This window comes from Cornus florida, unplaced genomic scaffold (genome assembly GCF_030987335.1).
Source record: "Cornus florida cultivar Cherokee Brave unplaced genomic scaffold, ASM3098733v1 CherokeeBrave_3.0.0_Hap2_Chr04, whole genome shotgun sequence".
Lineage (NCBI taxonomy): Eukaryota > Viridiplantae > Streptophyta > Magnoliopsida > Cornales > Cornaceae > Cornus > Cornus florida.
In genome coordinates, this window is record NW_026775574.1 from 102328176 (window position 1) to 102343298 (window position 15123).

General features: G+C 36.8%; 1 protein-coding gene across 1 annotated transcript; it reads right to left on the bottom strand.

Moving 5' to 3' along the window:
* Positions 1-577: 577 nt before the first annotated feature.
* LOC132304301 (histidinol-phosphate aminotransferase, chloroplastic-like) lies at positions 578-14283 on the bottom strand. The gene is made up of 10 exons (XM_059801905.1): positions 14163-14283; positions 13794-14050; positions 8795-8878; positions 8503-8657; positions 8289-8386; positions 7984-8092; positions 6410-6567; positions 2765-2907; positions 2507-2647; positions 578-959 (listed from the first exon to the last, which is right to left on the bottom strand). Exons 2-10 carry the CDS (start codon positions 14043-14045, stop codon positions 828-830), a joined length of 1272 nt encoding a protein of 423 aa, XP_059657888.1. The 5' UTR covers positions 14046-14050; positions 14163-14283; the 3' UTR covers positions 578-827.
* Between the last annotated feature and the right edge of the window lie 840 nt (positions 14284-15123).

Here is a 15123-nt window from a genome sequence, read left to right on the forward strand (position 1 = left end):
TTTCACAAGAATTTGACTTAATTTGACAGTGCTGATCGCTTTTTATAACTAAACACCTTAAAAAGGAGAGAGATGATAAAAGTGCCAAACCAATTTATTTTATTTATTTATTTATCTTTAATGTATGACTGATTTGGCAAATGATTGAACTAAACACTTTTTGTAGATTACTGTGTAAGAGTCCATATTGGGCACCAGTTATTAGAGTCTTCAAAAAACTTATTCAGGGCTTTTGTCCACTTATTTGACAACACAATATCAAGTGCAAGAGTAGTGAACTCTCCATCTGTGAAATTAATGCATTTAGCGAGTCTTTCAATTCGGTGACCAAACATGGAGGGCTAATGGCTCATGTCATGAGACTCGATATCAATCCTCAATTTTTAAATTGAATATACTTCGAATGCTATTTGTTTAAACTAATATTAAAAGATGGATTAGTGCAGCAAGTAGGGCCAAGAATCAAGATTAGATAACCAGTGTCATATCATATTGTCATTTCTAGACTACTATTTTTAAGCAAAACATACCATAATCGTCAACCCTCAAAAACCCTAATTCTCTTTGCAAAACCCTCTTCTGTCATAGTATTATGCATTAATTATTTAATTCAAGGCAAAATATTTCTCACTTTTACATAATACAAACATAAAATGACACGGTTCAAAATTCAATAAGCATGTTTTGCCCCTTATTTACAATTGTCTGAGTTGCTGTAGAACGATTGATTGAAAATATTTGACCTGGAATTTGTTAAGACAACAACATACAAATTTGTCTAAATGGTTAGATCTCAATCTCTCCAAGAGAAGCTTCAACATACTGAATCAAGACAGGCGGTTGATGCACTCCATCAAGGCATCCGTCTGTTCAGGCTTACCCACGGACACACGAACATAACCCTTCAATTCTTTCTTATTGTAGTGACGGATCATCACACCCATTTTCGCAAGGTCTTCCTGTAAAATATATGTATCATCGTTATAAATGTTCAAAAGTAAGAGAGGGCAATAGTGAAAATGGAAATTAACCACACTTTTTCAGCTGGGAAACAATTTTTGAAGAAAATGTCCTAGGTCTGAATAAGCTTCACATTTCCAGCAAAAGTATAGGAATTTTGGTTTTTTCAGTCGGATAAATATTAGTACACAACTTTTTATTTTCAATTTCAGCTTATTATGGAAAAGAAAGAAAGAAGTTATTGAATTTCTTACATCCAAAATTTCCTTCATTTTAAACAAGTTCCCGGATATTGACACAGTTAATAGATATTTCAGTCACATAGCAAGCTTAAAATTCAATCGAGAAAAACCATACATAATTATCAGAAATTTAAAAACATAATGATGATCAACCAGGTGAAGAAGCCAAACAATTCATCCAATTAACATGTTTCTACAACAGCAGCTGCACAATATGAACAAGGGTGAACATAGGCAACATTCATGGCATTTAAATGGGATTGAAAATCATTGCCTAAAATCCGTTAGTACTCTCATAACATATTGAGTTGCAGTAGTCAGATTTCAGATTTGAATTTTCTTAAGTATTTGTGCAGGTCTAACAAAAGAGAAGACTCGAGAAAGTTCTCAACATAAAATCAAGCTGAAATTAGATGCATGCTCAACAGAAATCAAGAGACTTGCCCCCCTTGGGGGAGCTAAGGGATATCTGTCCCCTGATCTCTCGAGGAAAATGAGGCAGCTTATCCTGCTAAACCGCTTACTGCTCGGGAGCAGGAGGCCGCTTCCTGATCTAATTCTCAGGCGGCAGGCCCATCTGTAATGGCATTACACCAACTACCACTTTTGGTTCTGGACCCCAACCCAGAAATTATTGCAAACCAGATTTGGCATTTTCAAGTTGTCTAGTATTGGCAAACTTGAAATGCAGTACATTAATTGAATACCACATCCCTCTCCAGAATCATGATGTCTGAAACCTTTTTACTAATAGTGTAACATTGAGAGAGAGAGAGAGCTAGTATTCGTATTTTGGTCCCTTCACTTAAAGAAAGACCATATAAACTTATTTCACATATCATCTCATTGGAGCATTCCATACCATTATTAGCCCATATGCAACCTATTTAGCAATCTCAACAGAAAGGACTAATCACAGCCCTCACATCTTCTCACCGATTTAAACTATCAGAACTTCAGAAAATCATAAAAAACCAACTAAAAAGCCTGCTTGGTTTGTAACTTTGGAACAAAAAACGGAAAACTGTACAAAAATTCTGCTTGGTTCAGTTTTCTGAAAACTCTTATAAAAATGCATGTTTTCAGAGAACTATAAAAGACAGTTATCTGTTTTCTGAGTTCTTGAGAACTGTTTTAAGAGTTACAAACCAAGCGGGGCAACCAAGGTTTGTAACAGCAGTAAATTATGCAAGCCTTTGCCACTCAAAGAAAAAGAAATAACTCAATAAAAGATAAAGTATGGGTGTGGAACTAAGAATTTTCTACAAATTTAAAGCTCTTTGTTCCAAGAAAAGATTTTGTACCTTCAGTTTTTTTGCATCCATTCCAGATGTAACCTCACAAAGAATGAAATTAGAATAGCTTGGATACGGGTTCAAAAATGGCACTTCTTTTAAGAGTTTATACAGCCTCTCACGTTCTTGCACCAAAGCCACTTTAACATTCTGGTAAAGATTGCTGATTTGTATTAGAAGGGGTGTTCAAGCACTTATATAGGAATATATGAATCAGTGAAATATACTAGCACTGTATAAAGCCAAAACCTTTTAATCTTTAAGTACCTCCAAATAGGTTGGATTCGTTAATGCTGCACATGCAGATACTTCAGCAGCAACAGAAACGTTATATGGTTGCTTTGCTCTCCAAAGGTACTCAATGATGCTAGAAGGAAATGCTCCATATCCGACACGAAGTCCAGCTAATCCTGTTGCAGTGTTTATTTGCAATGCTATAATCTAATAATCTCACAGTATAAAGAAATTAATGTGGTAGAAAATCAATATGTGAAATGAAGCATTTATTATATGTCCATCATCAGGGACGGAGCCAGGAATTGGGCTCAGGAGGGGCACAATCCTTGGCTTGTATATCAGGGGGGCAGCTGCCCCCTGTGGTCATTAGCTGCCTCCGTCCCTGTCCATCATCTTCAACAAACTTCTCTAAGTATCCATGTTGATGAACCACCGAGACATCAATCACATAGAACCATGGACCCACTCACTTACTACGTGCTAGTGTATGTGAAACGTAAAAATTCACTTGAATCAAACAACAAAACATGTATGTGATAGAAGATTTCTTTATTCTTTTTCTTGTTTTTTTCCCCTTTCTTCTGTGTCTACCAGTCTCGAAACCTTGATATAGGGCTTGAGAATTAAGACCGAAAAAAGGAAGATCTAACTGATAGAACAAGCACAATCACAATTCAAATCACAACCTATGACACCGGGTAGTTACGCTTTTTCTCCCGCCTCAGCTTCGCAGATGGGAGGAGGGCGATAGCTGAGCCTGCAAAATTCTCACTTGGTCTCACCCGTTTTGTTCCAAAGCCACTAGGACAAAGGTAGACCATTTGATAGAAGAATTTTGTGTATATGCAAAAAGTGAGCTCTCAAAAGAATATTGTAAATCTGTTCTCTACATATGTCTCTCTGTGTATCTCATGAATGATGCAAGAAAAGCAGTATTTATTAGTAAAAGATGTTCAAGATATCCATAAAAAGCTTGTATTTCAATTAGAAAACTCAAGCTTTAATCAACAGTATAAGCCAATAAAAATAAAGAAGAATCTTTAATTGAATTCAATTCATTTTCAGAAACTGCGACGAGTTGAACCAGTTGAACTTCTCCTATGTTACTTTGTGTCAGTTGACAAGTGTCTAGAATAAGTTGGACCACTTGAAATCAGGTAAAACCCCTACAGTTGTTCAGAAACAGTTTCTTAAATTTTCAACTCTATAAACTAGTATAACATATTTAATTTGCATTTTAATACATATCATAGTTTGAAGTCGTGGATGAGACAGATGACACGAACGAGGTGTAACAGACGTGGGGCTGTATTGGGTGTAACATAACGGAATAGATTGTCGCGGTCGTGAATTTGTTTGGACCTCGCACAAAGCACCCAAAACGCACAGATATGAAACTCTTTACAAAATAATCTAATATGGGTTTTTAAGAAATTTTAATCATTTTTGTTTAACTTTTCAAGATCAATCAACACAAGTAATGGCACTCTAAATAAATTTCTAAGTCGTCATTAAAGGCTTAGTAATTTATACTTTTTACTAAATTAATCAGTAAAAATAGACTTATAAATACTCGATTGTACCGTACCTCCATGCTCAACTGTATAGCCAAATCAATGACAAAGGATTTCAAATGATACCTGAACTAGATCATCATCAAAAGGAGTAATGTGGAGGATCTTGTTTAGACATTAGAAGCCCTGGAGCACTGGAGCAAATATTTGCTCATAAAGCTGCAATGCATCATCCCTCCATAGTGGATCAGAGTCTTATGTGGCGGATGTTGCTGATGGGCCTGAGAGAAGGAAAACTCTGAGGATAATGACAGCGCAACCATACTGTTGGGGAGAATATCCTGAGAGCTACTAATGTATCGGAGTCTAAGGAGGCACAGTAGGGTATCCATAGCCACAAGACCATAACCATATGAGGTTGAGTAGCTGGTGGTTGATGTCCAAGTCTAAAATCCCCAAAGCTACGTGTTGACTGGTCATCAGGACAATCATGCTACCTCTGTTTTCTCCAAGAATATGTAGCGACTACAAAGTAATCACCTATATATAACACGCTCAGGCTGCCCAGCAGAAGGCACATCACCCACCACCATAACCATATCCTCCTCCTCCTCCTCTAGCACCAGCATCATCACCACCACTAACATCATCACCAGTATCGCCATCATTATCACTATAACTCACTCACTGGAGGAAGTACAGTTATCACCATAACGGGCACGAGAAGAAGAGGGACCTCCTACATTTGCCCTACCCACATCCCCTATCCAATGAGAGAGATTTTCACTGTTGAGCAGTGAATCTTCCCTCTCCTTTAACCATGGAAGTTGTCCTCCTCAAAGATGTGGCCTTCAAATCATTCATTAACCACCAAAGAAAGTGGTTCATTATCTCTTCAAGGTTGACGGGATTATATCTTCTTTCAATCTCCTCTTGACAGGTGCAGGACATACCTGTTATCTTTAGCATGAAGGTAGATCAATTTCTGAAAAAAATCACAGCCGCAACAACCGACTCCTTTACGCTGCTATCAATATGGCACTGCATTCATTACACTAGGTTCGTATGCGCATCGATGGCCATGTCCGCTCTCTCAAACTATGGTTCAAGGCACCAAAACAGCTCCCAAATAGTCTCACAAACTTGGTTCTGCCATCTCCTTTCATACTTAAACCTATGCTTTCGACATTAAACCTTATCCTTTAGAAAAAGGTTTATAATGCTAAAATCTGAAGATCAAACATCAATTAATACCCTGACTAGACCAAAATAGGACCTGTGGTTCACTAATACACCACATCCAGCAATTTTATGTGGACAAGCCACGAAAAAATTGAGAAAAAAAGGCTTTGTTGTGTGAATTTTCTTCTCTTTTAATTTGTGCATTCTTATTAGCCAGCAATCAAACCATGATAACCGCTCTTTTCAATCTTCGAAAGATCTACTTCAGTCAGCCAAATCCTTTCACCAAGATCCAATCCTAGCAATACAAAAAATCTATTCACTGCTCACGGCAAAATAAAAGCCTCCAAACGGCCTTACAAAATTAGTTATTCCATCCCAAAACTCCCTCCTATTGGTTCCTAGTCAAATTATGCCTTCTACTTCAAACCTGTTACTTCATGACAATTTTTGTAATGGTAAAATCAAAAGATCCAAAATAAGTTTAGACCAGAACTTGACCAACACAGGACCCATTGTTGGCTAATACCTCATATCCAGAAAATTTGGAAATTACCAGCATAATCTTAACCCCCAAAATTTAACAAAACATGAACAAAACTGATTCAAAAGCAAACTAAAATATAGAAAGCATATAATAGAACTACAATCAAACTGAACTTCCTATTAAAGGTTCCTAAGTGTACCCCACATTGAAATTGAACCAATTTCAAATACTTCTCGTTTTCCTCCTCTTCTTACTGAATAATTCTCCTCTTCCTTGTTCTTTTTCTTCTTCCTTCTTTATACCCAAGATAAAAACTTATAAAATCAACTTAATGGATGAAGATGAAGTGATGAACAGACCAAATTATAACAAGGTACAAACACTTGCCAATTAGGAATTCAACAATGAATCAGATAAATTAATTTTACACGCAGATGTATATGTTTCCGCAGACTCTTGGCTCAGTAAAATAAGCAGGAATTATTAACATACCAGCTCGTTTGCTAAATGTCCGAAGGACAATTAGGTTTTCATGCTGCTTCACCCATCCCATCTTAGATTCAATTCCTGAAAATTCAATGTATGCTTCATCCAACACAACCAATATAGGCAGATCAAGGATCTTCAAGAGATCTTCATCATTTATTATACTGTCAAAAAAGAAGATTCAATAGAATACATTAGAACCTACAAGGAAAGTGTTCCATAGAAGAGAGAGCCTGCAAACACAGTTGTTAAACATAACCTGTAAAAGTTGGTTGCATAATACAAGCAGAAAATTTATATATCATGGTATGATCTCTTCATTACATCATTCATAATGGGTCCACATAGCAAAAAGTTAATTGGCCAACGAACAAGTGGTGTGGCACTTGCCACATCATCAATAAACCTCAAATAGAAGACTGAAGACTTGAGTTGGGAGGAAGATTCCAAAATACTTGGGATCCAATGAGGTACTTGGTTTGGTGGCTAAAGTCTAGGCCCCCTCAACAAGGTGGACTACTCTCTTATAGTGGTTCAGCTGACCCATATTTTCTGACCTTGTCCTCTAGACCTTCACCAAGGGAGTCAATGGTGAAATTACACACTGTCATCCCACCTCTCTCTCTCAAGTTTGCCTGGTCTTCCACCTCACTCAATTCACTTTGGATCTCTACTATGTTGCTAGTAATGCCTCATGTTACATAAATATGAAGAACCTACATCTACACCTAGCATATACAAGTTTGTTACTGCACACATCATTTCAAGAAGTGCAATCTGTGTGGCAAGTCCTTTCCCTTTTCATATCACCACACTACATATCTTATATTTGTGTCAAATAAAAAACCCACGTGCCTTTCCTTCTTGCATGACTTTTGAAATTTATTTATTTATTACTAACAGCAAAAGGAAAAAGAAAAAAACATGTGATTCACATGAATAACTACTTTAAATGCAAGTCCGATCTCAATAAATAGCATGCCACCCGTCAAACATATGTCCCAAGCCAAAAATTCTTGGATAGGAAAATGAGGTATATATGAAAAACAAACCAAAATTGTTTTTCACAAGACCTGCTATAAGTCTAGATTAGAAGGTCAATGTAATACAACTATAGGTCAAAGTCACACTATATAGTAACATCAATGCCATTTCTAATGTAGGTCCGGTCCCAATAAATAACATGCCAACTGTCAAACATAATTCCCAAGCCACCAAAAATTCTTGGATGGGCAGATGAGGTATACCCAAAACACAGACCAAAATTGTTTTCACAAGACACACCATAACTCTAGATTAGAAGGCAAAAGCAATACAACTATAACTCAAAGTCAAACCATGTAGTAATACAGATAACATTTCTGAGGTGATCAATGATTGAATGTACACAAGCAGCAACTCTTGGACCAAGTGCAAAAGTTGTATTGCTTTTGGCTTCCAATTAACCAATTGCGTCATACAATATTGTTAGAGGATTTAAATATTAAAGCTACACCCTCTCTAGAAGGTTAAGCGATTAAAGTAGACGATGGTTACCAAATATAAATAAACTTACGATAAAAGATGCAATTAGAAATTACCTCCCATCTGGATTGTTGGGAGAAGTCAAAAATATGCACTTCGGCTTCTCTTGATCAACGGCCTTAGTAATCAGTTCGACATCCAAGCTAAAGTCTGGCTTCCGAGGTACTGCTTAGATGAAAACATAAAAAGATTATGTGCATTTGACAAGATATAATAACAATGCATGTAAGCATATAAATGGCAAAATGTTAAAAATAGATTAATCCAGGACTCCTAAATCTTTATGAGTAAGAAAAACAAAGTTAGAATATCAAATATCTAACATGTAGATTAAATAATAAATAAATAAAATTGTGTTTACCCTTGATAACAAGTGCCCCATTAACAGCTGCATCAAATTCATACATTGTAAAGGTCGGAGGACAGTCGACAATTTTGTCACCTGGATTCAGTACACACCTGCAGTAGAAACCAGAGGGGAAAAGAAAACATTTTAAAAAATATGTGGGCACAGCATGCAAGTACACAATTAAGTCCAGTGTAATTTGACAAATGCAAGATCTTCTATCACTAACCGCATAATCAAATCAATGAGCTCATCTGCACCACACCCTGCAAGGATATACTCAGATTCAATGCCAGAATCCTCGGCAAGGGCAGCACGCAATCTACGGCTTTCAGGGTCAGGATAAACATATGGAAATTTCAGGTTCCCCAAAGCCTCAAAAACCTACAAACAATTGTGAAATTTTTACCAATGACACAACAATAGTAAAATTAAAAACAGCGTATGAAATTACAAGAGATTCTATAATAAAAGAGTCTGATAACATCTTCAGTACTAGTGACATCAATTATAAGACTTACCTCTGGAGGTGGACCATATGGGTTTTCATTTGCATCTAATTTAATTATATCCTCAGGCTTTCTTCCAAGACGAGCCGACAAAACCTGTATTAGAAAATCAATAACTTTCATATGGAAATGAGGATAAATTTAGAATGATTACTATAACAACTACTATTCGCAAAAAAATTATGTCTTTAATTAGAACCCACCTTAAGGCTCCATTTGATGAGATGGAAATAGCAAGAAATGAAAGCAAATAGAATTCTTTTAAAAAAATTAAGAGTTTAGATAGCTGGAAAGGTTGAGGGTAACAATTTTCCATAATCACCTAACTTCCCGGTAAATTTTCCTAAAAAAACATAGGAAAATTTTCATTTTCAATATTGCCCTTTCTTTCCTAGTAAGTTTCAAGCATTCCAACCTATGAAATGGTAATTTGTCATAACATTCTTGAAAAAAATTCATGCCAATCAAATGTATGTTTGAAAATTTATTTTCCTTTCATTCACTTCACTTTCTTTTACTTTCACTTTCCACTATTAGTTTTCATCTGACCAAACAAACCCTAATAGAAAATGAATGGCAGCACATCACTTTCCTTTTACAACCATATACAACCTTTGACTTCAGCCATTTTACCAACATTATTGTCTATTAAATTGGTTTCCATAAATACTTCAATTAGAACCCACCTTAATAGAAAATGACTTCACATATTGGCTGACCACTGTAGTAAGTACAGAAGGTCAGTCTTCCCTTTTAAATCTGCAAAGGACAATGATGCTAAATTGTAGTCGTGTCCTTCTCGTAATGGCTGCAATATGTAACCATTACATTCCTATAAAGACACGGCCCACAAAATAACATACACAGAAGAAGAAGAAAAGAGATAAGGAAGAAGGGAATTCTTGCCCCATTAGTTATTTGGGGTTGCCTTTGTTACCTCATGGGTTACAGAAAAGACATTGCAGTGGCTTGATTGATAAGGTCTGTGCTAGAATTACTTCTTGGAATGGGCTATGTTTATCCATGGCAGGAAGATTGGAACTTGTGAGATCAGTGTTGACATCTTTTGTATACTATTGCTTTCAGTTATTAATTACTTGGAGAAAAGGATGAGGGACTTCTTATGGGGCTCCACTGATAATCGCAGGAAGTTGCATGCTCTTAGATGGTCTGTGGTTACTCCTCCAAAGACAGAGGGTGGTTTTGGAGAGAGAAACGTTGACATCAACAAGGCTTCTACCTGCATAGCAGTTTAGGGTTTCATTCAGACTAAGTACTGTCTTTGGGTGGCATGGTTCAAGAGGAAGTATACAAGAGCAGTTTCTTTTTGGAACTGTTATCCCAGGCCTTCTGACTCTATGCCGTGGAGGAAAATGCTGGATATTGGAGAATTCACGCTGCAGCATATCACTTTCAAGATTGGTGATGGTTCTTCCTCTTTGGCTCTATTTACTGATTCACGGTGCCAAGGTCAAAGTGTGATTACTAGGTTTGGCAGCAGAGTTTATAGGGACTTTGGTCGTCCAAAACAAGCTCCATTGTCTGTTATTATCCATAATGGTCAGTGGAGAGTTCCAAGGGATGCTTCTACTGCTGTTGTCAACCAGTTTAGAAATTTTGTTCTGTATCTTGAGATTCATCTGGTAGGGATAGCATTGTGTGGAGACATGGTGTTTTTCCTTTTCAAAGTGTTTGAGATAAGTGCAGAGAGCAGCATGGTCAAGTCAGATGGTTTGCTATCTGCTGGAGTGGGTGCAGACCTAGTGCTTCACTTACCTGTTGCCTAGATATTCAAAACAAGTTATTATCATTGGAGATTTTGAGGAAGAGACTACCTCCAGGCTCCATATGTCATAATTGTTGGCTTGTTACTGATGATTTAGATCACCTTTTTGTTATTTGCCCCCTTGCTGCAACTATTTGGCAGTGGTGTTCTGAACTATTGGGATGGAATTTGCAACAATTTCATACTCTGGACCAGCTGGTCAATTGGTTTTCAAGAAGGAATATCCGACACAGGGCTCAAAAAAAAAAATTTGCTACTGCCGTTTGGCAAATTTGGTATGAGAGGATTATGAGGATGCATCAAGACACTCACACTGCTTTGGAGATTGCCAGAATGGTGTGGTGGGAGGTCTTGCTGTTGGCTGACATGACTCTTAAGGATTTCAGCTCTTTCTGATTTAAGTTTTGTTTTTGGCTTTCTTGTGATTGCTTTCATGTTTTGTTGGTCTGCTTCTCCTGTTTTGACCATATGCTTTTGGCTATGGCTCTTGTACTTCCAAGGGTATGAACTTGAGAGGTTTCATGTACTACATTGTTTCATATCAATATCTTTTCCAACTTTACCTGGGGGAAAAAAAAAAAGAACGGAATTTCTTACTTAATATGAGGTAGGCTCTCATCATACTTCATTATCATCCTATTTTATATCAACCTGCTATATGTATATAAAAGTTTTCAAATAGCTTGAGGAGGCTTTCGTGACTTGAATTTGGATTCTAAACCCTATATGTACCTACTTTTAAGGTAATTCACCTACCTCCTGCCTACAACTCTTACATCAATTCCACTTTTACTCTTTTGAGAGACACAATCTTCTTTACTTGCTTTTCGCCTTTGAAGCATACTCTACCAATTTCACCTGCGTTTTGTTTCTGTTTCCAAGAATGTTTATATTTTGTATGTCCCATGAGCTTATGCTACACATGGATTATTACAGAACAGTTGCAGCAGATCTTATCACAACTTCATCAACGTTTATGTGAAGATTCGGCTTTAAATACTCATTGTGAAGTAAGAAGTATAACGAAGATCATTACATTAATGGATAGAAGAGATAGAACTCGTGTGTATGAAGAACTGGTATGAATCTGAGACGTTGAATGCAATTGTGCCTGGTTGAGTGTCAAGAGTAAGTCTATGTCAAACTACTAAGTTTGTACTTCTTCCCTATTCAGAGTGGATTGGTTAGCATAAGACAGATGCCCTGTAGTTTTTCCCTGCTTAGGGTTTTCCAAGTCAAAGTCTACGTACCCTTTATTTTGATCTTTGCTTTAATTATATGCTTTGTTTGATTGTAATTAATCTGTGATGAAGTTAAGTTTGATAAAAAGAATGACGAGAACAATTCAGAACCCCACTAGGCCTGATTCTACACTTGTGAATCCATTGGGAGCTTCCATTTACATACTCAAAGTGGAGATTTGACTTCCAAAACTGATTAGTCTACTTTATGTGGAAATTTGGAATTTTATTTTGTTATATGTAGAGGAAAGCATCTTTCCAGTGGGGGTAACATAGTTATAGACTATGTTGCTGAAGGAAACTGGAACAAAGAGACCTGCTAGTTGTCATTTATAAAACATTAAAATTTGAAATGTCTCAAGAGGACTTTGTGAGGATCCCTATTCTTCAACTTCTAATAGTATTGAACAATTATACCACTCAATAACTGGTTTCCATTGGTTTACAATTAATTTGTTATGAGACTATTGCTTTTGTTTTTTTATTTAAGAGAATGATATCTAACAATTATCATCACACCCTGTGCCTTGGATTTCCCTCGAGTCTGGATCTTGATTTTTGGGTTGGGACTCTAAGATTCAAGGTTCTGAACATGACAATGTTCCACCCAAGTAGCTAGTATTGAAGGTCTCTTCACTACAGATAATAATTTAATGACGTGAACCACTGAAATTAATCATAACACAAAGTCTCTAGTCTCCACAAGAAACCACATTATCATAAGAATCAATCAAACAACATGCAGCCAACTGATTCAGCATCATAAACAAATAAATCCATAGCTGAATCTGAACGACTTTGAGAAAAAATAGAGTAAATTACCCTCAGACCCCTGAGGTCTATTAAAATTACCCTTAGGTAGAACTTTTTTAGAAATCACTCTAACATCTATGTCAGAGATAAGACCATTAACACCGTTAACGACCATTATAAAAGTGCAAAAATGCCTTCGCTTTTAATAATTATATTTGATCACCTCACTGCTATTAAGCAAAGGAAATTATATAGATTTATATTCCTTTGGGAGAGCTCCCCTATTGGGCGTCTTTTAATGGTATCTTACTTATCAAAAAAATAATAATATAGATTTAATATACATAGGTTACATTATACTATATATATACACAATGCAACTCCTCTCCTCAATCCCACTGTCAGCTAGCATCCTGAAAACACCACCCCCTCCTCTTCCACCCCTCCTTCCCCACCACCACACCAAATTTCCCTTTACTCCCATGGCCCCTCGACTACATCCTCTTCTTCTTCTTTGCCCGCGCACCGCGACCACAATTGCCTCTGCCCTGGACTCAAACATCATTTGTTTAAAGCTTTCATGGCGATGGTGACGAATGTGAGTGGCAGTACACTGATAACGAAGATGCCATACATTGTTTTTGGTATTTTTGGTAAAAGTTGATGTTCAACTACTCCAAACATTAAACCGGATATGTCAATAAAGACAGTCGTTTTGGCATAAAACACATAGCAAAGTTGCTCAACTGCGATGCTCCACCCAAATAAAAATACAACCATGGCCTTAACATCCTCTACCACCAACTTGCCCCACACTTTCCCATCTTCCACATTGTCGTCAACAAACAATGCCCGTCAATTGAAAAATATAAATTCAAGTGAGAACATAATTAGTTTATTTTATAGTTTCATCTCTCAAACACAAAAATGGACAACCATAGGCTTTGTATTCAACATTTTTTTGATCCAGTTCATTTAACCAAAACTAGAATAAGCAATAAAAGATATCTACAGTAATTACAAGTAATCAACAACTATATAAGCCCCAATGAGAATGAGTAACCAATCAATCCAATCATACTCGCAATTGGGTGCAAATAGAGTTTCGAACCAATAATTAACGAACAAATCATGGATAATCAATCAGCAAGAAACAACAAATTTCACAATTGTTACTAAATCAACTGACAAAAAAAAAAAAAAAACAGTGAAATGGGCCGGTCTGAAATACCTCAAATGGCAAAATGGGTTGATAGGGAGACAACTGCCGGAGATGGGGTCGAATAAAAGAATCCCCGGTCAACCGTTGTCGACCCTCCTCTTTGACATGCGTTTTTACAGGAATGGTGGAGGCCATAAAAGTGACCCTCCTGCGATTTTCTTCAAATGAACAATTGGGTCTGTGCGATGGGACGAAGCAGAGACCAATGTCGGATTTAATCATGCAAAGAGATGACTGGCTGTAGAAATCAATCACACCCATGAAATCTGCAGGTTTGAGCTCGAATTAAAAAAATAATAATCAACACAATTCCGCGGAATTTAAAAAGAATCGGAAAAACAGAACAAAGGGAAGAAAATAGAAGAGGATTCACATCACCTGGAAGTGAAGATGAGTAGGAGGAATGTCGAATGTGAGTGTGGGTTTGAACTTTGACTGCAATGGTCGAATGAAGAGAGGGAGAATTCTAAAACCCTACCGACAGTAACGGACAAAATTAACAGTTTTTTATTTTATTACGGAGTTTGGTTTCAATACGCAGCCTCTGCACAGGGGCGCGAATCCTCTCAGGCAGCTGATCAATTATCCCAAATGTTCACATTTGGCCACGTCATTTAATTTAATCATATGTGGGGGCCATTTGAATAGCAAAAAGGCAATTCCAAAAATCTCTTTATTGGGAAATTTTTTTTATTGTGCCGGTTGTATCGTTCAACGGGTGTATCAGACTATTTATGTAATATATATATTTACGCGTGTATTACATTTAATTGGCGTATTTTGACTAGTTATGTACGGAGTAATGGGTTGTACTTTGTAAAAACTAGTGAGCGAAGAAAATCTCTCAATGTGTTTTGTGGAGCTTGGTGAGGTCAAAAGTCCATTAAAAATGCTTATCTATACGTGAGTTTGATAAAAGAAATTATATATATATATTTGTTTGATGAAGATATTTTTTTTTTAAGTCATTTGAGAATTATCAAATTTAATTTACAGTAGTGTTAGTACACTTATAATAGGCTCAATCAAGAGTGGATATTTTGTAGTCATGTCATGTCACAGACGGATTCTTGACTATGCTAGGAGCAAGGAAGATACGCATATTGGTTGATGAAGGACAACAATTGATTGGGAATGATTTTAAGAAAGGGGCGTGCAGGACCACAAGATGGTATTTCTTCATAGTTCAGTCACGTCGACTCGGTTCAATTCGATGAGTTTGTCGCTAGTCGTGGACTTAACTATGAAGAATGGAATTGGCCATCCCTGCATAAACTGGTCGGGAGTTATAGTCATTCCCTTAATGAGGCCAAGGCAGGTTTCACATGTAGCTTCGATA

Bases quoted from the DNA above. Each gene is read 5' to 3' on its own strand.
- LOC132304301 (XM_059801905.1), bottom strand. From the start codon at position 14,045: ATGGGTGTGATTGATTTCTACAGCCAGTCATCTCTTTGCATGATTAAA. The intron at 8,658-8,794 runs GTAAGTCTTATA...AATTGTTTGTAG, and splicing joins CATATGGTCCACCTCCAGAG to GTTTTTGAGGCTTTGGGGAA. The intron at 2,648-2,764 runs GTACTTAAAGAT...AATCTTTACCAG, and splicing joins CGAATCCAACCTATTTGGAG to AATGTTAAAGTGGCTTTGGT.